Source organism: Channa argus, chromosome 3 (assembly GCF_033026475.1).
Source record: "Channa argus isolate prfri chromosome 3, Channa argus male v1.0, whole genome shotgun sequence".
NCBI classification, from domain to species: domain Eukaryota; kingdom Metazoa; phylum Chordata; class Actinopteri; order Anabantiformes; family Channidae; genus Channa; species Channa argus.
This window is the reverse complement of record NC_090199.1, coordinates 30661565-30685760: the sequence shown is the minus strand read 5'-3', so window position 1 is coordinate 30685760 and position 24196 is coordinate 30661565. Positions and strand designations below refer to the sequence as shown.

At 41.9% G+C, this 24196-nt stretch overlaps 1 protein-coding gene across 3 annotated transcripts; it reads left to right on the top strand.

Annotated features, from left to right (window-relative positions):
- Positions 1 to 1850: 1850 nt before the first annotated feature.
- kdm2aa (lysine (K)-specific demethylase 2Aa) lies at positions 1851 to 24102 on the top strand. Of its 3 annotated transcripts, none has more exons than XM_067498844.1 (26): positions 1851 to 1987; positions 5417 to 5555; positions 6234 to 6312; positions 6417 to 6463; positions 6690 to 6868; positions 6978 to 7084; positions 7979 to 8072; positions 8223 to 8376; positions 8683 to 8798; positions 8887 to 9013; positions 9121 to 9362; positions 9469 to 9546; positions 9800 to 9927; positions 10125 to 10248; positions 10323 to 10451; positions 16200 to 16283; positions 16594 to 16863; positions 19368 to 19400; positions 19567 to 19672; positions 19771 to 20373; positions 20469 to 20634; positions 20978 to 21229; positions 21316 to 21479; positions 21578 to 21724; positions 21800 to 22018; positions 23330 to 24102. In XM_067498844.1, the coding sequence occupies exons 1-26, from the start codon at positions 1925 to 1927 to the stop codon at positions 23509 to 23511; spliced, it is 4032 nt and encodes a 1343-aa protein (XP_067354945.1). In that variant the 5' UTR covers positions 1851 to 1924; the 3' UTR covers positions 23512 to 24102. The 3 variants fall into 3 exon arrangements, with proteins under 3 accessions (XP_067354945.1, XP_067354946.1, XP_067354947.1); XM_067498845.1 differs by lacking the exon at positions 1851 to 1987 and adding an exon at positions 2533 to 2568 and having other exon boundaries at positions 16603 to 16863; XM_067498846.1 differs by lacking the exons at positions 1851 to 1987; positions 16594 to 16863 and adding an exon at positions 2533 to 2568.
- Positions 24103 to 24196: the final 94 nt, after the last annotated feature.

The window sequence follows — 24196 nt, the reverse complement described above, 5'->3', positions numbered from 1 at the left end:
TTTCTTCATTTGCAGGCCTCTGTCTCCCTTCCTTGGAATGATACTTTACAAAACTGTCTGAAAGACTCTCCAGTCTGCCTTCACGGACACATTAGGAAGGCTGCTATACCCAAGAAACAAAGTGAGGTCTGCTATGACTCCATAGCAGGCTTTTATTCAAATCCTTTTCCAATTTAAGGACAGAAAGAAACAATGACATATTGTAGTGGTGATGTTGAACTGATTAACAGAAAGGCTGATAATAGATGATGATAGTAGAGGCTATACGATCAGACTATAGTGTGATTTAAAATGAAAATATCCCAGCTTTGGTCCATTAACCTTATAGTTTTAACTCTTCCTGCACTCTGCATGCTCCATTTACAAATTGAAACAAGGCTTGGAAAAATAAAAAGCAACGTGAGTGGATATATTGTCCCAGTGGTCACAGAATATCTGTGACTTTCCACTTACAACTTAAGATACCTGTAAATACACCAGTAAGCCACACTGTTAGGACAAGGTGGAGGTCTTAATGCTGTCAGGGACAGGGGCAAAGTGTAATGCAGACCGTGGTCAGCAGGTTTCAGGACACAGCTGGCTGTGGAACTGCAGACAGGTCAGTGTCCATGCCATGTAGAGACTGTGCTTTAAATGAGTCTTTTGAGGGTGTCCATAAGACAGTAGGACACCACTTCCCCCAGGTTTCCACAAAGATAAATAGGAATAATAAAATCATAATAATCTCATCAGGAGATTGAATCATGTCTACTGCACTTCTTTTTCTAGGTTAGAAATGTTTGGCTACGTATGAAGAAGCAGCTTGGAGAAGAAGTCCAGTTGACATGATTCAATCATGGGATTACCAAACCTGGATGACTGAGAATCTTCATAGACTTAATAATCTTAATTTTCTGTTACAACCTAAATAAAACAAAAAAATGTGCATTCAAGGATGCAGGTTTCAAATTTGCAAACCTACACGCCAACTTTTCTCCAATAAGCTCTGACACCTTTATGGGTATTAGCTTGTGCGACACTTGTGTAGGGTCCTTTCTTTCTTGCGTACACATCTTTAAGCTTTTCCACTTTGCCGCGGTTTTTAGTAGAAATTAATTTGTTGTTAAAACGACATTTTGCTAGCTCTGTCCACTCGCAGAAAAAATAAATTATATCTAATTTGGTTTTTCTATGAGTAATATACGTTTCATTAATAGTGCGCGACAATTTGTCATGGTCCTTTCGCTTGCCGTATTGTGGCTGCGCGGCTTGACTGACGTATAAATGCCACCAATCACAGTCTCCATGCAACATTTTCCAGCCAATCCGCAGCTGTTTGTTCAAAGTAAATTTCCTTTTATGGACCTGAAAGCACTTCCCTGTAGAGGTGAAGGCTACAAAACGTGTTCCTGCGATCTGAGCCTTTGGGAGGGTAAACACGGGAGACAGAGATCGTCACATTTCTCGTATCACTGCAGAGGAGTAGAAGCAACCGGACCAGTGTGATTATGGGGGTAAGCGCAATAAAACGAATTATTCTAGAGGTTATTCTGGTTATTACCGAATGATGACATATTAGATTGGCTAGTGGGTTGTATCATCGCGTGATTGGCTCCTTCACTTGGTGTATTCCGCGTTTGTCCACTAATTACAGTTCTTACAATATAATAACCAATAAGGTATGAGCTCGTTTTCAAATTGTGTTGTTATTGGTCGTTTGCCAGGTCCTCTTTAGGTCTATTGGCTAATCTTGTCCAATAATCGTTTGGAAATCTTTTAGGTGAGTGATACCATGGAAGTCCAATGAATAAATCGCCGGCATAACTGTGATTGGCCCAATACACATTTGTGGGTGGGGCTTAGTGATGTTTGTGATGCGGTGGAAAATGGCGGCTGTTCGACGATCGCTTTAACTTTCCAGTACGCTAGAACTAACAGTAGCAAAATGTACTTGTCTTCCCGTATTTCATTAGAAATACTTGAATGTGGATATTTAAGACGCATTCAGGTCTGTATAAATTTGATGTTTGTGTAAGCAGAACGCTGTCCAATCAGCTAACATTAGCTGGAGACGACTTGGTCTGGTGAATGTAAAGAACAAAGCTTAAGTAACGTTAACGTTTTTTAGTCAGTGTCAGTTTTCATAGCATACCGATAGTTATTTTATCACTGTCGGTATATATTAGTAATTTTATTGAAAGTTCACTTTTAAAGGGTGTAGCACTCTAGTTAGGCTGCATCATAACACTATCATGCCTCCTTCGTTTATCAGACGTGGAACGTCAGTGAGTATAATGTTAATAGTCTAACGTTGGGCTGAAAAGAGAGCTCTGCAAATACGTTATAAACAATTCAAAGAAGGCGCACTGTCATTTCTGATGACCTTTGCTAAAAGAAATCAGGGCTGACGTTAGTTTTCCTGAACACGGGGCTTTGATCTGGTTGTTTACCATCCAGTGAAGCCATGTGGCGCTGCTTTAGGTAGTTTTCTGGTAGGACCGTCGTCAGTATCAATATTCGCATTTGGCATTGACAAAGCACTTTCCAGTGATAATGGATGATTCCAAGGCGCGGTACAGCAAAAGACTGGTAAGTTTCAAGTGATGGTGTCTGCTGTTATGCTGAGTTTGACCTGCCCACGAAATCTGTATTCAGTGCGCGGTTAAAACCCCCAGGAATAATAATTATGATGATGACTGTGATAATTAAGCGAAAAACAGTTTGGAATCAATGTGATCTTTGTTGTTGTTGTGTTTATACCAGTTTATGAATGTGCTAAGTCCACGTTATTAGGGTAAACTAGGTGCCCAGCAAACTATAATTTGTACGGTTCCCTTCATTTACTGTACAGGGAAACTTTTTCGGTTGCAGTCAACTATTTCAACTCCTGCTGCAAATTAAGTTTTTGCAAGATTTAGCTGCTTGTAATGAAACGAACAAGAACAATTTGGATAGTCCAAAATAACTAATGCCAAAGTCAAAACAAAATGCAGCTTTTAACGACTACTGTAGGCCTAAAGTTGTTCAGCCCTTTCGTAACGAGCATCTTCCGTAGTTAGTAGAGCACCTTTTGCTGTTATGACCTGCTGCAAACATGATGCATAGCCAGACACTGGTTTCTGGCAGCATACCTGGTGAATCTTAGACCATTCTTTATAGACAATATTCTTTAGTACACAAATATTCTTGGGTTTGTGTGTTGCAACCTCCTTCTTCAAAGCCCCCTTGAGATTTTCTATGCAATTCAAATCAGATGACAATGACGGCCACTTTTAAAACTTGGAAGACTAGGTCAACATCTTCCAGGTCCGTTGATGCCCAAGCTTCAGCTCGGCACAACATTTTCCCTGAGGATGTTCTGATACTTGAATGAATCTGTCTTGCTTTCCACACTGCAGGTTTTCAGTGCTAGAGGAAACAAAGCAGAACACGAGCATTACTGAGCCATGTTGTTTTCGGTGTATGCTTTATTTTTTTCCCTCCAGGCATATTGCTAATACATAGGCCCAAAAAGATCCTGTTTTGTTTTACTGATCCACAGCAATAAATCCCAAAACCTCTGTGGATCATTTATATGCTTTTGAGCGTATTGGATCTGACCTTTCCTGTGCTTGCGGCGTATGTCTTAGAGTTCTGGCATAACAACTGTAAGTGTTTAGTTTGTGCCTTAAACTGAAAGCTCAGCGCCTGTTGCAAGTCTTGCTGCAGGTCTTTTGCAGTCACTTGAGCGTTTTCCTCCTCCTGCCTCATTTCTGGCAGATTCAGGTAGTGTACCCGCTGTTTCTTTAACTTGCAAACTCCATTTCCAGTGGTGTCTCTAGAAGCATTTAGTGCCTTCACTATTTTTCTGTATCATTTTCCTTGATTGTGAAAGGCAATGTTCTTTTAACTTTTTTGACAATTCTTTTGATTTGGCCATAGTTCGAACATGCAGTCGAACATGACACTCAACAAGCATGGAGCCAGTTCACATATTTGATGCGTTCTATCTCAACCAGTCTTGATCTGTCACAACTAAATAACCTTTTGATTAGTTGAGTCGGGTGTATTTGAGACAATACCAGATTTCCAGAAGTCTGCTTTTATGAAGGATTGTTTTCAGAGCAGAGGAATTTAAAACTGCCGTATTCATTAAAAGCATTCAGTTAACAGCGTTGTGTTGCTTATGGTGGAACCACTTGTAACATTAGTTGCCTTCGCCTTTTAAAATAGCTCTTGTTTGATTTGTTCATTGCAAACAGCTGAAGGTTTGCCAATACCACTGATTTGCAATGGGGGTTGTTAAGTTTTGAGTACAAGTGTAAAATTGACACTATTAAGCCAACACAGCCTAAAATATGTCTGTAACTAAACATTATGCGGGCTGCCCCTATTTCTATTTTCGAACACACACACACACACACACAATTATCAGCCTATTGCAAAAAAGATTTAGGGGGGTAAACATTCTTAAACATCTAGGCAGATTTGCTCTTATTTATTTATTTTTCCAAATTAGATATTTACGGTGAATCAAGAAAGTATTTGGTATTCATTTTATTATTATTATTATTATTATTATTATTATTATTATTTATTTTTAAGAAATAAAAAGATTTCAACCTTCTTTCATGTTGTCATTCTGGGTATTTGCTCTTATGTCAGAAATGGCATTAAGATTCTGAAAATCTGTCCTCTTCATTTTTCCAACAGTAGTTAATTTCACTTGGTCAGTTCTGCTGTCAGCCTTATTATCTGTAAGTACTTAAATCCTTGAATTGCACAAACCTCAAGCTGAATGTCTTGGGTGTTCGATGGTTCTGTGCTCTGCATGTTGATCTGACTTGGTCCCAAACCGTGTTGGAGGCTGGGATACCAGGTGAGCAATATCATTGAAATCATTGAGGGGATAACCGTGTTTGAAATGGTTCCTGAATATAACCGTGTCTGTTTGTTAGACAGGTTATAAAAGCCATCATTATAACATTTCATATTAAGGTCTCAGAAAAGGTGTTGAATTGAATAAAAAAGCACCAATTACTCCACAGTATGCAAAACATATTGACCTTCAGTGTTTGACTTTTATCTTGATAGATAAAAGAACACTCGTAATGGTGAGGTCTAATATGCATCATGACGGTTGGAATGGATCTGCTCTGACTCTCAGGTTTCCACTGATGTACACTTGAACACACTATTAACCTAAGCTTAATGGTTGAATACACACCGTAGTAAAGAGGTGGGGGAGATTATGAAGAACATGGGGGCTGGGGGCTCAGCCTGGGATTATCTACATGTCATCTGTCACATCATTTAGTGCCAGTGTTGGGTATCAGTAAGGAAAGCAGAAGTTACCTGCTGTGGGACAGGTGTACCTGGTGACTGATTTGATCCAGCTCTGTATTCTGGTCTTCTCTTTTACAACTGTCCCATAACTCGTTCACCCTTTTCTCCTTAGCGGGCCGGCACCCGGCGACGTTACCATGATGATGGCATTTCTGATGAGGAAATTGATGGAAGGAGAATGTTTGACCTGGAGGAGAAGGTCAACAGTCAGAAGTTCAGCTCTGACCGGGTTATTCGCATGGAGGGAAAAGGTAGGTGTGTGTGTGAGTCAGACCTGCTTTTCAATTTGGAAAAGGTGAACTTCGCATTTGAATGTTAAACATTTTTACTACAAAAGCAGTGACAAGTAGCTGTTTTTAACTGCAGGAAGTTACTGAACTGTAACAGTTCATTATTAAAATTGTTTCCTCCAAGTGTCACGGGTTTCTAGACTATGGCAGTTTGTAACAGGGACGCACTTGACAACAAACAAAATATCCCCTGCTGAAAAATCAGAACACAAACTTGCAGAAAAAGACCTATGAGTTAATTAATGAGGGGTGACAGACCTGCAAGCAACCCACCACCTTCCTTCACAATGTTGACCATGATCTAGTTCTGTCTGCTGAGGGCAAACAAAAATGTAGCTCCCAGAACCCATAACGAATACGGTCAGGGGACAGCAGAACTTGAAACAAACTGAAAAAGTTAAGTTGGGGGTTGGTAAGTTCCTGCACGTTTAACATGAGCAGTTCTCTGATGACAACACTAAGACATTATTACTGCTTGATATGGCTTTGTCTTGTCTCCCTATTGCTGACTCCCAGTGACAGAAGATTGAAATGTGCTACAAAATGTCATCACTGTCCGAAATCATAGTTTTAGTCTGGAGTCAAAAATCATTAACAGCAAAACAAGAGAGCGTTAAAATAACCTGTTTTTTTTCTTAGACTTTACATATGAGTTTATCCAGAGAAGTGGTCTAAGGGAGCCAATCATCTTTGAGAAGCCTGATGGCCTGGGACTCAAGTAGGCATTTTTATTTCTCTATTTTTATCTCTTTTTTTTTTTAACATGTTAACTTTCTTTTGTTTCTTCTCCATTAATGGGATTTGATGTATCGTGTTCTGCAGGATGCCTGATCTTAACTTCACTGTCAATGATGTCAAGATGTTTGTTGGTAAGACTTCAGAACTTCTATCATTAGACACTACTACAATTCAAAATGTGTGACATTTGTATGACCACAATATTTTCACTGGCATAAAAAGCAATTCATAAAAGTATTAAGTTAAAAAAAAATAATTTTAAAATAATTTTATTTGATAGGTTACCGTAGGATGAGTGGAATATCAGTGTTTTTGTCCACTTTACTATCTCATCAATTGCTAAAAACTCCCTCTCAGGTAGCAGACGCATGATAGATGTGATGGATGTGAGCACTCAGAAGGGGACAGAGATGTCCATGGCTCAGTGGACACGTTACTACGAGACCCCTCCATCGCAGAGAGAGAAGCTCTACAATGTCATCAGCTTGGAGTTCAGCCACACCAAGCTGGAGAACCTGGTCAAGAGACCTGCCACGGTACGTTGAGAGATTTGATGTATGCAGTTAGTTTGAAGTGGATGTACATTTGACCTGAAACCCTAATTAATGTGTTGCCTTTCCCTCATATTTTTATTTGGCTTTGCAGGTAGATCTAATAGACTGGGTGGACAATATGTGGCCTCGTCACCTGAAAGAGAGACAGAGAGACTCAACCAACTCTATTAATGACATGCAGTACCCCAAAGTACAAAAGTAAGTTACTCAGGCAAATTTAGGATGTAGATTCCATCTAATTAATCTGTTGATACATGGATAATTTCATCAGTCCCTTATAGATTTCAAACTCTGTTTTTGGGAGGGTGCAGCCTAAAATAGCTGAATTTGCAGCAGCTTTTCAAAACCATTGCAGTGTATTTAGGTGTTATTTGCAATGAAATGGCAGGAGCAAGTAAATAAACGTAAAAAAAAATGTTATAGCCTTTGTGTTTTATGTGTGTACATGTATAATTCATTAAACATCAAACACACCTTTGCCATTTATGCTAAACAACTTACTAGGGAATAAAATTAGTGTGTGTGCCAAAAGACTTTATGTTACCACCAAACTGCTGATTTAATCTAACTATCCTTGATTCTTTCAGCACTTGCAAAAGTCTCTGTCATAGTGATTTGTCTTGTCTGTTGTAATTTGTGGCTAAAATGTGTGAATAAATTACTTTTCCTATTAAACTGTTGTAAGTGGTGCAAAGCAGTTTACTCACACTTTAGTAGTATCTTTTGCGCACATCCACCCTCTCCTTAAAGTTCCTAGAGTCTCTGAATATTAATAGCACCTGCTCTAAAACTGCATCTAATATACAGTGTCCCAAAAATGAGAGACTTCCTTTTTCTTCTTGTTGTAAATAGACCTATTTTTGGTTTTACTGTAAGAAAATAACACCCTTTAGTATTAGAAAGTTCTTACCTGCAGCTCTGGTGTGAAATGGATGGTCAAATTTGCAGAAAAGTTGCAGCGTTTGAATGAAATTCCAATGTAACTCAGAATTTTGTATTATGTATTTTTTTAATATACTTTTTTATTTATTTTTGCATTGTGTTCATTGCTAATTGAAATAAATCTGACTGTAATTGTTGTGTTTTGTGCAGGTACTGTCTGATGAGTGTTGAGGGCTGCTACACAGACTTTCACATTGACTTCGGAGGGACCTCAGTGTGGTACCACATACTGAGAGGAAGCAAGGTGGGACCAGAGGGTTCTGACTGGGGAAACATTATCTTCTGTTTCAGCCATAAAGTTTCTGAAAATTATTTTTCTTCTGCTCAGTAAACGACTTAAACAGTGACTTTATCTTAAGTGTGTGTGTGTGTAACGGCATGCATGCATTTTTAGGTGTTCTGGCTTATCCCCCCCACCCCTCAAAACCTAGAGCTGTATGAGAACTGGGTTCTTTCAGGGAAACAGGGGGACGTGTTTCTGGGAGACAGGGCATCTGAGTGCCAGAGGATAGAACTGAAGCAGGGATGCACCCTCATCATACCCTCAGGTAAATGTTTAGCTCTCACGCACATGCACATACGCACGGAGGTCTTTCTATGTGCTGAGGACACTCATTAACACAACCCCAGGCCCCATACCCAGACCTAAACCCGATATTAGCCTCAACTCTGACACCATGTCTCAACCCTCTTACAGCTCTTTAAAGTTGAGAGGACTTGACAAAATGTCTAATACAGCGATGGTATCAAACTAAACTTTGTCCACACAATCACTGAAGGACATGTACACACAGTGTGGCTCATTCCAATGAAGAACAGAACGTATATGCATTTTGTGTGTGTGTTATACTCAGGTTGGATTCATGCTGTCTACACTCCTGTGGACTCGATGGTCTTCGGAGGGAACTTCCTGCACAGCTTCAACATCCCAATGCAACTTAACATTTGTAATATAGAGGACAGAACACGGGTAGGTGCAAACATTGACTTAAAAGCTGAAAATGACAGGAAGGGATGGTGGTTGAGATGGTTAAATGCCTTGTTTGCCTCAAACACAGGTGCCAGTGAAGTTTCGTTACCCCTTCTACTATGAGATGGCCTGGTATGTGTTGGAGCGATACGTTTTCGGCCTTACTGGGACGTCCTATCTCACTCCAGAGTTCCAGAAACACTCACTAGGCATCGGTAAGGACAAACAGGAAGCAGATGGGCTGTACCAAGAGGACCTTTTCATGATGGGTGTGTTGTGTTGATCTGTGTAAAAGAGAATGTGTAACTTCTCCTTCTGTCAGGTCTGAAGAAGCCACCTGCCTCAGATGCTGCCGGTGAGCAGTTGAAGGTGGAGGGATGTGTGGGCAGTGATGAAGAAGCTTCAGAGAAGCAGTCTGACAAGCCTGGAGCTAAAGTATACCTGACTCCCCTTGAGTTGGAGGGACTGTGGAACCTGCTGGGTAAACTGGAGGCTCTGCCCTCCAACAAGAAGTGTGTCCCATCAGGAATACACAATGCCCCAGCACTCATTACACACATTAAGGTACAACTGGTGTAATGTAACTATCACTTCACATCTAATGTCCCATTAACATAGTATTTATCCTTTCCTGTGCTTTCTCTCCCTTCTCTTGCCTCTGGTGCTGCAGGCCCTACTGAAGGAACATGCTAATGACAATGCCAAACTCTCCTACACAGGAAAACCCATTGTGAAGTGGCCAAAGAGGGTAAACACTATTCACTTTTACACACAGCACATCTAGTGATGCGAGTCTTTATGATTATATGACTGTGCGCAGTAAAAAAAACATTTAAGACTTAAATAATATAATCTTGCTCTATGTAAAAAAACAAATTGCGTCACCTATTCGGTCAGAATATCTCAGTCTCACAGGTATTATAAGCTAATGCCAGATGACAAAACACATTTTAAACATTATTGGTGTGTGGCATGGTTTTGCTTGTTGTCCCCTCCACTAGCCGTCATGGTACCAGCCTCCTCCTCCACCACCACCTCCTCCTCGTCCAAAACTAGCTACCACACCCATCATCCCACGACCACAGAAACCAGCCTCTTCCATGTCTGTGCTGAGACGTCGCAGGGTCAGGTAACGTGAAGTGTGCACGAGAGACAAACACATTTAGTTAGTACATTTAGAAACTGGTTTGTCAGAAGTCTTTTGGTGCACACACTGATTTTATTCCCTAGTAAGTTGTTTTGTTTGTAATTCATAGGATTGTGTAGGTTTGTCAGTAATTGTCTTCAGTGATTACCAACTTACTGTTGCGTTTTCTTTCTCTGCAGGTGTAAGCGCTGTGAAGCCTGCATCAGACCAGAGTGTGGAGACTGTAATTTCTGCAGGGACATGAAGAAGTTTGGAGGACCAGGAAAGCTCAAGCAGACCTGTGTGCTTCGACAGTGTCTCTCAGTAAGTAACTGTAACTTTCTTGAATATTTCTACATGCTTTGTCTCTTTTGTGACCTTCACTCTGTCCCCTCCAGCCGGGCCTCCCTCTCTCTGCAGTGTGTGAGATCTGCAAGGAGCCCAATCAAGAGGAAACTGGAGACCCCTCCCTCACTCTAATGGAGTGTTCAAACTGTGCACAGATTGTCCATCCTGCCTGTCTCACGGTAAAGTAAATAGTACCACCTGCAAATGAGTACTTATTTACTATACAGAAGTCAATGAAGCTTTGTTCACAGAAAGAAAAAACACTTCACAGATACATATTTCGGTAAATGAAGATCTCTAGACTGTAATTGGCATAGTTTCTGTCCCATTTTTCCACTGCAGCACCTTAGGATGTTTTAACAAAAGTCTAAACCACAGTCCCAACTAAAGTTTTTGTTAAATTGATACATTTTAGTGGTCAACTGATAAAGGTTTTTCAATGGCTGATGCCAATTTTAAGAGTGCGAGGAAGCCGATAGGAAATACCAACATTTTTTTTTTTTAAAGCATCATTAAAATACAACAAATGAGAAAAAATATGCTAAATGTAAATTAACATTTGATGAATATAGAAAATATCTTAATTATTTGAATTAATTTTAAAAACCAAATACAATGATTCTCACATCCCATTAACCCAATATTAGCCGACGTAATATTAGCTACTTTTTTAATGTGACACATCTCAAAAGTTGGAAGACAGCATCCCCTCTTCTTTTAACAACTGCCTGTTTATAAAAAAATTAAAAATAAAAATAAAATTTTGCTCGGTGTGTTCTGTGCGGTGCTGGGACAGACCGCAGCGGGCGGGAAGGATTGTAGACCTGAATTAGGAAGTTGAGGTAAGCGGGAGCTGTCGAGTTAACCACCCTGTGAGCAAGAGACAAAGCTTTGAACCTGATGCGAGCAGCTACAGGAAGCCAGTGTAGAGATCTGAAGAGTGGTGTGACATGGTCCTTTTTGGCTGATTAAAAATTAGGCGAGCTGCCGCATTTTGGATCATCTGCAACGGTTTGATTGTGGATATTGGTAACCCCATCAACAAAGCGCTGCAGTAATCAAGACGAGATGTGACCAGCGCCTGTACGATGAGTTGGGTTGTATATTCCGTGATGTAGGGTCTGATCTTCCTGATGTTGTAGAGAGCAAATCTGCTGCCCTAGAGACTGAGGTGATCTGGTCCTTAAAGCTCAGTTGGTCATCGATGATGACCCCCAGATTTTTGGCCGATTTAGTGGGGACAATCACTGTAGCTCCAATGTTGAAGTTGTGTTGCATCAAAGGTCTGGCTGGGAAGACAAGGACATCGGTCTTGGAGAGGTTGAGTTGAAGATGTCTCTAACTCATCCAGGCTGAGATGTCTGAGAGACAGTCAAAGATGCATGATGACACAGTGGAGTCGTCCGGTGGAAAGGACAGGAAGAGCTGTGTGTCATCAGCGTAGCAGTGATAGGAAAGACCATATGAGTGAATGATGGCACCTAGGGATGAAGTATAGATAGAAAAAAACAAGCAGACTGAGCCCTGCGGTACACCAGTAGAGAGGCTATTAGAGTAAGAAAGATGCCTCCGCCAGGATACCTTGAAGGTTCGTCCCAATAGATAAGAACGAAGCCAGTCTAGATCCAGAGATGCCTAAGTCAGAGTGTGGACAAGAGGATCTGATGGTTCAGTGTCAAAGGCTGATGATAGATCAAGTAGAATTAAGACAGATGATTGACCTGTGGTTTTTGCAGCTCGAAGATATTCCACAACAGTTAGGAGTGCCGTTTCCGTGGAATGACCCCTCTTGAAGCCAGACTGGTTGACATCAAGGAAGTTGTTCTTGGCAAGGAAGTCTGAGAGTTGGTTGACGACTGCTCGTTCCATTGTCCTGGCCAGAAAAGGAAGGAGGGAGACAGGTCGGGACTTCTCCACTACAGAGGGATCAAGAGAAGGCTTCTTAAAAAGTGGGGTATTCTGGGCCTGCTTGAAAGACGTTGGAAAAGTCCCTGTTTTGAGAGTGTTGATGTGTACTTGTGTAATAGCTGGCACTGGAGCGGGAGCAGCTGCTTGAAGCAGAGTGAAATGGTAAATGTTCTGCACTTATATAGCGCTTTTCTACCTATTGGCAATCAAAGCGTTTTAAAGAAGTCGGCAAAGTCGTCAGCAGTGAGAGAGGTAGATGGAGGAGGTGAAGGTGGGTAGATGAGTGATTTGAAAGTGGAGAACAGCTTTCTGGTGTCCGAGGTGTTGCTGAGCTTCTCCTGGTAGTAATCAATCTTTGCCCTGGTGACACTGTGAGAAAAAGATCCAAGCAGATCCTGATACTCGGCAAGGGCAGATGGAGTCTTGGATTTGCGCCACTTCATCTCAGCACTCCTGAGCGTGGTGCGTTGTTCACGGATCCCGTCAGTGAGCCACGGGTTAGAAGGTGAGAGACGGGCGGGTCTCAAAAACATGGGACAGAGACAATCCAGACACGATAAAAGTGTATTGCACAGACTGTCTGTGGCTGCATCTGCATCCCGGATGAAGAGGTCCTGTGTTGGGGGCAGAGTTGCGGAGACCAGCGAGGAGAATTGATCCGGGTTGAGAGACCTGAGGTTACGCCAGAATGTTACAAGTGTGGTGGGAGATTGCGAAGGTCTCGGGATAAAGACTGTGAGTTGAATGAGGAAATGATCCGATACATGCAGACGAGTGACCAAGATGTTGTCTGTGGTGCAGTTCCGGGCGAGGATGAGATTGTTGCCAGCTTTGTGGGCCGGAGGAGTGGAGACCAGACTCAGGTCAAATGTGTTTAGAACACGTCAGCTGCATGTGGTTTGTCCAGGTGGATGTTCAGGTCTCCATGACGATGAGTGGAAGATGCCATCTTCCGGGATATGGGACAGCAATGTCCAGTTCATGGCAGAAGTTCCCCAGCTGGCCCGGTGGTCAATATATCACAATCGCCTGTACTGTAATAGGTGCTGTGGTCCTAACGGCATGATATTCCAGAAACGACAGATTCCTGAGTGGTTCTGTCGGGGAAAACTTCCAGGTGTCATTAATGAGAAGTCCAGTCCCACCCCCCCGACCTGATGAGCGAGGAGTGTGAGAGAATGAAAAATTGGCGGAAAGTGCATCTGGGGTGGTCGTGTTCTGTGGCGTGATCCAGGTTTCTGTAAGTGCAAGTAGGTGAACAGCTGACTGTGTAGCAAAAGCTGGAATGAAGTCGGCCTTGTTCACCGCAGACTGGCAGTTCCACAGGACAGGAGAAAAAGAGGCTGGTGACAAAGTGGTCTGGGTGAGAGTGCGCAGGTGAGGAACATGTCCTCTTCTAGTAGGACGCCATGTCCTGCGTCTGTAGAGGAGAACAGGGATCTGCTGAAAACTCATATAACAAACACTCGTATAACAAAGAAAAAGGCTTTCTGGAGTAGAAACGGTTAATGTAGAGCAAAGTAGAAAAACAGAAGAAAAGAAGTTAGAAATAAACTAACTAATGTCTTCGCTCGGTGGACTCATGCAGGTAGACTCGCTTGTCTTTACACCGTCGGGCTGAACACAAGTGCTGACTTCCAGCCCAACAGGTGCCTTATATATGGTCTTAATTGGCTACAGCCGAAACCGCCCCCTCGTTGAAGCCAACCTAAGTTTTGACTTTGTTACGTCAAAGGTGTGAACGCTCTGTGGTTACTAAGCTGAAACTACCACCAACAACAGACCAAATAACCACTTTACCAGAAGAGCAAAACTTTCCACCTACAGTTCTTAACTCTATTAAAAACAAACAGACTAAATCAGCAGACTCAAGAAAAATGACAGAAACTCAGCTACCTCTGAAACCAACAAACAAATTCCAAACAGTATTTACTAGTTGAGTATATCTCCTGTCCTAGTTTGATGCTTTATAATAGGCCAAATATTTTCTATTGGTGAAAATACTGTCTGTACTGGGGGCAGGCCAGTTCAGCACCTGGACTCCTCTCCTGCAGAGCCATGCTGTTGTGATGGATGCAGTTTGTGGTTTATCATTGTCTTGCTGAAATATGCAAGACCTTCCGGAAAGACACTCTTTTGCTTAAAGAGAAGTTGTCCGGCTTGGAACATATGTTGCTTTAAAACCTCTATGTACTTTTTATTGATGGTGCATTTTCCAGATGTGTAAGGTTCTCACGCCATAGGCACTAAAACACCCCTAAACCATCAGAGATGCAGCTTTTAAACTGATAACAAGCTGGATGGTCCGTCTCTTTAGTCCACAGGACACGGCATCCTTATTCTCTGAATCTTTGCAATTTTACATTGAGAAACATTTTTTGGAATTGTTCCACAATTTTTTTTGTCGCAGATTGGTGAATCTCTGCCCATCTTTACATTCAAGATGCTCTGCCTCTCTGAAATGCCATGTTACTGACATGTTGCTGAATAACCCAATAAGTTGATTTGCTCCATTACTTTTTCAGCCATTTGTTGTCCTTTTTAACTTTTTTGAGATGTGTTGCAATTCAAAATCAGTTAATATTTTCCATGAAACGGTAAAATTTCTTAGTTTCAACACCTGGTATGATGTTGTTGTTATGTTTCACTGTGAATTATTTATTCAATTCAATTTAACTTTGTTGGTAATTGGCGCTAGATAAACAAAGTCATCTCAAGGCACTTTACAGAATAAAGTCAAGATTATAAAGATGTATAGAGAGAACCCAACAATTCCCCCTTGAACAAGCCATAGGCAACAGTGGAGAGGAAAAACTCCCTTTAACGGAAGAAACCTCCAGCAGAACCAGGCTCAGGGTGGACGACCATCTAGCTCGACCGGTTGGGGTCAGAGGAAAGTGGAGAGAGAAAAGAAAAGCAACAACAAAACACTGGACTTGTTGGTAGAACCAGTAGCTGCACACTGGATGACGCAAAGCTCCAAAGCCGGGGACACCTGCAGAAAGGGACAGAGAAGGACAAGGACACAGTTAATGTCATACAGTGATGACAATTGTGGGGTGAGAGGACAGAGGGCCATGGGTTGATGAGACTTTCAGATCACTGCGTTGTGTTTTAACATCTTTCCAACTTTTTTGGAATTGGGGTTGTATTAGCTGAAACTAATCCAATCTAATACATTTCTAAACTTCATAAAGAGCCCTTGTGGTGATTCAGCTATATGGTCATTGTAGAGGTTAAGTTGTGTTTCTAGGATTTATTTACCACATTTGTATCAATTAAGCTGGACAAAGTACACAATCACCTCTCTGTATAACACAATTCAGTTCAACAGCAGTATCTTCCACAAACAGCTGGAACAGTTTCTCTAATACAGTTTCAGACCAAACTGAACATTAGTGGCTTCATGAAGTGAGGACTCTCTGTAGATTAGACAGTCTTCATTTCCTTTGAATTAAACATACTCTGCATACACAAACAATAATCCTGTCATTAATCACTGGGTCTCGCTCTCAATGATCCTCTGTCCTCTCACTTCTGAGCAGGTAATCTGCTCCTGGCAGAGTAGGGGTGGTCCTCACTCAACATTTAAGATTTGGAGCAGCTTGTGTTCATACTAGTCAACGGTTAACAAGCCCACTGGGCTTAACACCATAGTACATTATCAGCTTTATTTTCAGGTCTGCTTACCTCACTCACTGCCCCCTTCAGGAGCCAATAAAAGGCCTTTGGTTAGGTCACTGATGCTGATGTTCCCTTACATCCACCTTCCTGTCGCATAAGCTAGTGAAAACGTAATCACATGTGTCTGCAGAAATTTGTTGTTCTGATCAGTTGTTGTGAGCGAAGACATCAGCTGATGCTGATTATTTAAAATGTCAACGATCAGCCCCGATCAGTTTACCACTAGTACATAATAATCCAGTTGTGTTTGTGAAGTTACAGATAAACAGAATTTTAATCTTTTGCCCTGTTGTCCTCTCATCAATCCTTTTCCCTTTGTCTTGATCTGCCTCCAGATTCAGGGTCAAGGAGTGGTAAATAAAGACCTGCCCAGCTGTTGGGAGTGTCCAAAGTGTGTCCAAGGAATCACTGACCCAGAGGTAGACAATGTCTCACACACACACACACACACACACACACACACACACACACAGTCTCCCAGTTTCACACTACAACCCGATATCGGAGTTTCCTGCTTCTGTGTCTGCATTAAGTTTGCAAACACTTGCGCTCTCTCTTGCATTCAGTCTATCACCCCAGCGTTCTCACACACTTGGTTGTAGTTTGCCAAAGCTAATGGGTATTGTGTGTTTCTTCTGTTTTCCATAATTCTTTTTCTTTTTTTTTTTATTTGTTTGTTTGTTTTTTGGCTACTTAATTTTATTTTTTATTTTTATGACTTTAATTGAGCTCCATCAGTCATCAGGCAGTGATGAATCGTTGGCTGCCAGCCACCAGCAGCACATCCGTCCCCACGGCCCCCTGGTCCTCAGGCTGGGCCCAGGGCCCTCTGCTACCAAAGGGGGTCCTGTGGGCTCCCAGCCGGATGGGGACGTGGTCCGCTGTGGCTTCTTCCCTCCTCCTTCTCCTCCTCCTCTTCCTTCCTGTTCTTCCTCCTCCACAGCGTCGCTTCTATTGGTGGCGGCCCCTCTGCCTTCTCAGCCAATCAGCTCGAGACTGGTGAGAGGTGCCGTCTGCGTAAAGCTACATGTGCATTCTACTTTTTGTTGTTGGTTTTTGTTATTGTTTCTTTCTTTTTCTTTTTCTTACCTTTCTATATTTTCTGCAGAAGAGACATGTCTCTTGATGGAAATTGTACATCCAAATGATGGAGTTTTTGCCAGAGTACTGCCTCTTCTCTTACACTTAGACATTTTTATTTAGAAGTTGCCTTCAGCTCAGATAGATTTCGTTTCCTCTTGTTTTCAAAATGATTTTTCTCACTGCTCATCATGGAGGACATTGTGTATCCTGGTGTTAACAAGTTCAGACAGAAACATTTTTTTAATTTTAAAAGCTTGAATTGAAGAAGCAATTATTTTTGACTCTTTGGACAATTGCAGTGTTTTTGTTCCATACATCAGCAGACTGACTCTAAATTAAAATAAAAAGGACTAAGTCTCAGGTTTTAGTATTTGAGTAGGTTTTTATCATTAAAGAGTGAACTATCCAAGAACTGTAATTCATAGTGCCAAAGGTTTATGGGTTCTAAAGCCATTTGGTGTTGTTTCAGCAATGTTTCATGTACAGAAGAGCTCACAGTGGAGACGATTATACGGCTCACAAAAAAGTAAATCTACCCAAAGTTGGGTATATTTTTTTTTTTTTTTTTTTTTTGACAGCTTGTACATACAGGAAAAGTAAAGAACTGGAAAACCCGCTGGTTCTTGTAAACTGAGGAGCACAAGTCTTGTGGATGAGCAAAAGATTATGTGCATGGTCATGGTTGTCTTTCAGGTTGCATACATGTAGGTTTCCACAATGATAATAAAGATGTTTATGACCACTACACCCATTTTTAGCCACAAAACAAAAAGGATTAGTTGCAGTTCACAAAACACACAAAGGCCTTGATGCTCTTTTAATTTGTTTTATCCAATCCAACAAAAAAGTACTTGGGTTGCAGAGATCAGATATCTAGCATTTGAAAATGGCCTAGATGTAGATTAGAAGGAAATTATTTTTGCTAATTTTGCTTTGCTCATGCCTCAATGGAAAAAATCTGATCTAAGTTATTTGGAGGCAAAAAAAAGGTTTGGTTTAAGTCATCTGAGCGTGTAATCTGAATGGAGCCAAATTGTCAGCTTATATATATAGCTTATATCATATATGGGTACAAGACTTTAGCCAGTCAGTGACTGCACAGGATTTTCCACACAATATCAAAGGTATAAGGATTTTGTGCGCTACTGTTAATTGTGTAATGTCTCCCAAACAATTCTTTCTTTATTGATGCAAATCTGCTCACAAAAGAGCTGGGACTTGATTATCTGCACATTTAACATCTGATGTTAAATATTTTTGGAATTACATTGTGATTGTGCCTTCACTTGAGTAGGAGAAGTGTACTTATTAGCTGCTCTTTGGGAATTTATGCACAGAGCTAAATCAGTTTAAGACTTACTCATTTGGCTTATATCCCCAAGCAAGATGTTAGTATTGTTGCTGTGGATAATAGTTAAACTAGTAGTTACATTAAAGATCCTCAGTTTAAAATTATTTGTTCCTGGTTCCTTTGCTCTATATTATATGAATGAGGTGCTTGCAGCAAGGGATGCACTTACTTCATGTTCCTCCCGTTGTTATGCGGCCTTCTGCCTTAAAGAGGTCATATTATGCATAACTTTGGGTTTATTGTTATTCTGTGGCTGTACTGAAATAGTCATGGATGATTTCCAATTCAAAAACTTACAGATTTTTCCTATAATAGTCCTTTTATGCAGTGCCTATTTTTCAGCTGTTTGAAATTGTATTAGACTGATGGGGCCTGACAGAGACAGGAGCTAAGTCTAAACTGTGCTGATTGGCCAGATCAGGGGAGTGTGGTGGTTGGCTGAGCAGTAAGGAATCCATGTACAATGGGAGCGGGTGGGTGTGACTATGTACTTTGTGTTTTTGCACAAACATCACCTAGGTCCATTTATGGACCGCTGTTGTTCCTACATAGGACTTTCAGGAAGATTTTGTGAGGGTCCAGAGAAAGTCTCTGGGAGTCCCTGAAAGGCTCTGGAAAGTCTTGTGATACAGACACAGGATTTTGATGTAATTACTATTATTAAATTCTTTTAAAAACACATTTTCAGTTCATGTTTTGGAACATGAACTGCACATTATTTGATATGGACTCCCATCATTACAACAATGGAAGGTACAACCAAAAACTACAAAATTCACAATGTGACTAATGTAATTGGATGACTGAGTCAATAATGGTTCCACATTCCGTTCTGGGTAAACACTTGACTTTCAGTACAACAAAAAGCATTTTGCATTATTTATTTATTTTTAACTGGAGCCCCGTGCACACATACACACCAACATGCGCGCGTGCACACACACAAACACAATATTATCAGCCTCCAAAAATCGGTCTCCAAGAGCTGACATGATGCTTTTTGACATGTTCTGTAACTGTCCATTTCTAAATTAGCTTGTGATGTATTTATTTGTTCTTCCTTTAACAGTGTAAAGGGGACAAAGGAGAAGGCCTCGCTGTGGTGAGTGCTCTTTGTGAGGGTTCTATTTCTGAGTGCGCTTTTTCCATAAGATTCTTAAGCTTCCCTTTTGTATGTTTTTCCTCCAACTCACTCACTCACTCACTCACTGTCTTCATTTTCTGTTTCCTTTTACCGTTTCCTTACTCATCACGCGTATCAACTCCAGAAGCGTAAATCCTCCTCCCTGCTGGATGCTCGTATGGCAAAGATTTACAGACGACAGAGGCACAGCCGTGATGGGGATGACTCTGCAAGTGATGACGACGACGAAGGTTTGTCTGTTAATGGAGCCGCTTTTCACCAGCTACTTTGATGGGATCAGTTTATTTGGACCTGATCAGTCCTCTCATCCATCTGTGTATCTCTACAGCTTCTCAGAGGAGAAATATGGTGCTCTATGCCCGAGGGGGGAGCCACTCTACTAAGAGGGGGTTTGGTGCCAACAGGAGAGGCCTGCTGAGAGGAGGCTCAGCCCAAAGAGGAACCAGAGGAGGCCTTGTGACTCATGGCTCCTCCTCTGTCCTAAAGCTAAAGCGAGGTATTGGCATGAGGGAAGGTGGACGGAGGGGACGGGGGGTGAAGGTGCGGGGAGGCTCCAGAATGCAGAGAAGAGGAGATGAGTCTGAGGATTCCGATGATGATGACGACGACGACGACGACGACGACGAAGATGAAGAGGAAGAAGAAGACAGCGAAGATGGAGATAAAGAACACCTTCGTAGATGCAGAAGGAGACGCAGGACTGACGACGATGAAGATGAAGATGAAGACAGTGAGGGGGCAGAATTTGACCCTGAAGAAGAGCTGGACACCCTGGAAGATGAGGAAGAGGAAGATCTGGAGGAGGACGGGCGCTGGGATTCAGACCCAGAGCCCCCAGTCCTCCTGGTGTCGGATCTATCCGATGACCTGCTGAATGGCTCCTACCTGACCGTGACTCTACAGCGCCCCCACAAGGCTAAGAGGCAGCCTGGTGAGTGGTCTGTTAGTGTAGCGTGTAATCAGGTTCTATAACTGACCTGTGAAGCCTGAATAAATGAGTTCAACACAGATGTTGTTACTGCTCAGGCTCAATCGTTCCAAAGCTGGAGGCTGCTATGGCTCCACGGACGGCTGCAATGGGTGCTGGTGGTCAACAGGGCTTCATCCAGAGAAAGACGGCTCTGTCCAAACCTTCCCGACTCAGGAGCTCTGACACCACGGCAGACAGTGGAACTCCAAGAGGACCTGGCAGGTACATGTGTGTTAGGTTATTTAACTGCAGCCTAGTTTGAGTTTAGCCACCAGGAGATAAACATTTACTTTAAAACGAATTTTAACAGGTGACTTTATCATTAAACAGCCAATGAGCTAATCAAACAGCTAAGTATTGTTAACTTTGAGTCATTTAATTTAGTTTTAATTACTAAATATTTACCACAGTTGGATTGATGCAACGGGAAATATGGTTTAGTGAGTTTGTTTTTTATTTTCAAACGCCGCTGTCCTGCTGTTGTAGTCAGATTGTTTATTCAGATTTATTCAGCTCCTTATCCATGTCATGTACCTTATTTGAGATATCGTTGGTTGTGTCTTAGGCCACGTCTACGAGGTAACCATGGTGACCGAGGCACTAGAGATCGCTCTGCCTCTTCCTCAGAGGAAGGGGAAGGTGCTGCACCTCCTGCATCCTCTTGCCTCTCTCCTTCATCCCTGCTGTCTCTGCCAGCCTTTAAAGACATGGGCAATGAGAAAGGAGGAGAGAAGGAGGTGTGGGTGTCTGTGTTCAAATACTTGAGCAGAGCGGAGCTGCTGGCCTGTATGACGGTCTGTAAGGCCTGGTACAAGTGGTACGTCAACATGCTGGAAGTGTTGAAGTACACCTGCTGGAAAGGTTTCTGAGCTCTGATGACTCCTGTCTCAATGTCTTGCGCAGGAGTTGTGACAAGCGTCTGTGGAGTCATGTGGACATGAGTCGATGCAACCCTGTCAGTAACCAAGCCCTGGCCGGCATCATCAAACGCCAGCCCACCTCTCTAGACCTGTCCTGGACCCCCCTGGCTAAGAGACAGCTCAACTGTCTGCTCACCAGGCTGCCAGGTACAAAAACACACTAACATACACAGACACTGAGATCTCTTAGTCCCTGCATGTTACAAAAACCAATTCTGTCTGTCTGTGTGTGTGTGTGTCTTCAGGTCTAAGAAAGTTGAGAGTCACTGGTCTGTCCTGGTCCTGTCTGTCAGCCCTGGTCTCTCCCACTCTGCCCTGCCTGCGGCTCCTGGACCTGCGCTGGTGTGAAGGCATTAAAGACGGACAGATTAAAGAAATCATCACCCCGCCTGGTCAGTAGTGGGAAATTCAGCGTCCACAAGATTGTCAGATCTTGTTTTAGTCACGTCCACCTGTCTGTCCTTTAGGTTCCGAGTCATCTCGTAGCAGACTGAGGAACACTGTGACCCTGCGTCTGTCCGGTCTGGACATCAGTGAGTCAACTCTGAGGCTGCTGCAGCGCCACATGCCTCAGCTGGAGAGGCTGGACCTCGCTCACTGCAAGGACATAACAGATTCGTCCATTGCCCTGCTGGCAGCAGCCGGGACTCACACGCGCAACAACCTCACTGAGCTCACACTGGCAGGTTGGTGGTCACATGGCCTTGATATGTTGAATACAGATGCTCACACTGTATTTGTACAGCAGCAGATTTATCTGGCACTTGAATCAAGTGCTAAAACTGGGGTTTTTAGGTTTAATCTTTGATTCAATTATCAAAAAGTTAACAGGAAAAATGTGATCGATCTGTTGGATTTGAGCTAGAGACTCACTCAATCCACTGTGATTGTGCAGTAGTGCTAAAGAGTGATGTTCACACTCCCCATGAACAATCTTTGAATGAATACAAATGTTTGTTAGAGAAATGGCAGAGTGCAGTAAATGCTAGATATATGTTAAACCATGCTACGCGTGTTCAGGTGAATTGCAATGTATCAGTGCTGACTAAAATAATTCTAATCAGAATTTGATCCTTTCTTTCTGCAACAATCTCCTTCACAGTCAGGCTCTACAGTGCAGCATTCTCCTGCAGAGGAGGGAAAATTAAACTCTTTTCAGACTTGGAATATGTGCAGTGCATCCAGAAAGTCTCCCAGCACTTTATGTTACAGCTTTATTTCAAAATGGATCAAAGTCCTTATTTTACTCACAATTCTACAAACAATACCTCATAGTGACGAAGTGAAAGAAGCTTGTTTGAAATTTTCCATTGAATGTTCCTCCCTGCTTCACTCAGACTTGCCCACAACCGTGACAAACATCCACAGTAGCTGCAGGATATAAAGTTATGAAGGACCAGTGTGATGTGACAATAATTCACAATTTCAGCACTAAACGTCATTGTAATATTCATTTGTTGCTTAGCTGCTACAAATCTTGTAGAGTTAAGACAGTGATGGAATATTTAAATCATTTATTTCAGACGACTTCCTGCACAGGTGTAACAATATGGTTGTAACATGACCCAGTTTGTTTGACTACACATGTTGCTCTCTGCATTTTGCCCACAGTAAGTGAGCAGGTGGATGGATGCAGACATTTCCCTGTGATGAGATGTGATGAACATGAAGCTGAAATGTTGTACATGTCTAATGTGGACTTTAGGGTGTGTAGATGTGAAAGATTAAACATACTGGACTCAAAGTTAAGCAAAATGAATGAACTCTGATGCTTTTTACACTTAGCTGAATGTTTTCTGTAACCTAATTTCCAGCGTTGAGCCGCTTTACCACTGGTGGTAAATGAAAATACTGGGTGAAATTATAGACCTTGACAGCAGCAGATTGTTTCCAGTGTCTGCATGTGGTCAAACTGTTTTTTTGAGGTGAAGTACTGCACTGCGAGACATCTTCACTAGAGAATCCCATCATCAATCTCTGTCCCTCTCTCTCTCTAGGCTGTAGTGAGCTGACAGACAGCTGTCTGTCCTACCTAAAGCGTTTGTCCTCTCTGACCCTGCTGGACCTCAGAGGCTGTAAGAATATCAGCAGACGAGCCTGTGACACCTTTATCTCTGACCTGTCCCACGTCGCCCTCTACTGTATGATGGAGGAGAAGCTCATTCAGCGCCTGGACTAACACAAAGACACTGCAGCACAACAGAGTATTATAGGCTTTGACACATTTCTTATTTAATATGGATGATGTTAAACATGGAGACTGTAAACCTGAACAGACTGGACATTTTTGGCTCCTAAGATCAATGTCTTCTGGTACCAGGAATGAATAAAGACCACTTTGTTGTTGATGAAGCTCAGCTAGCAGCTTCGTTTGGTCTTTAGTCTGGACTGAAATCATCCAAACACTCTAATTTGAAAGTGAAACACTTCTGGTAAAAACATTAACAAGCTTTCTTCCAACATGTTACTTTATCTGTGTCTGGACTCAATGACTTGAACTTTCAGATCGTCTTTTCTTCCATCATTATAAATCACAAATAACATTTATCTACATTGGTTTAAATATAAGATCATGTTTACAGAGTGAAGCAGACGCCAGCACTGTTATTTTGAGAAATAAAAACAGGCAAACTTTTTTTTTTTTTCTCCATAGAACTTAACCAAAATAGCAGTTACATTTTGTATATGTACAGCGAATTCAATGTTTGTTTTTTTGTACTAAATTACACTGTGTAAAAGTAAATAAATGTTTGGAGTTTGTAGCATTTGAGTAGCAACACTGCAGCATGTACCAAATACATAAGGTGTCAACAGCACATGCTAAGGTAGCGTGACGGAGGGAGGCACAGGAATCAGGGATAAAC

Excerpts from the sequence above, each read along its gene's own strand:
- kdm2aa (XM_067498844.1), top strand. The coding sequence starts at position 1,925 with ATGTACTTGTCTTCCCGTATTTCATTAGAAATACTTGAATGTGGATAT. Across the intron at positions 1,988-5,416 it reads GATATTTAAGACGCATTCAG|CGGGCCGGCACCCGGCGACG; the intron begins GTCTGTATAAAT and ends TTTTCTCCTTAG. Across the intron at positions 19,673-19,770 it reads AAGTGATGACGACGACGAAG|CTTCTCAGAGGAGAAATATG; the intron begins GTTTGTCTGTTA and ends GTATCTCTACAG.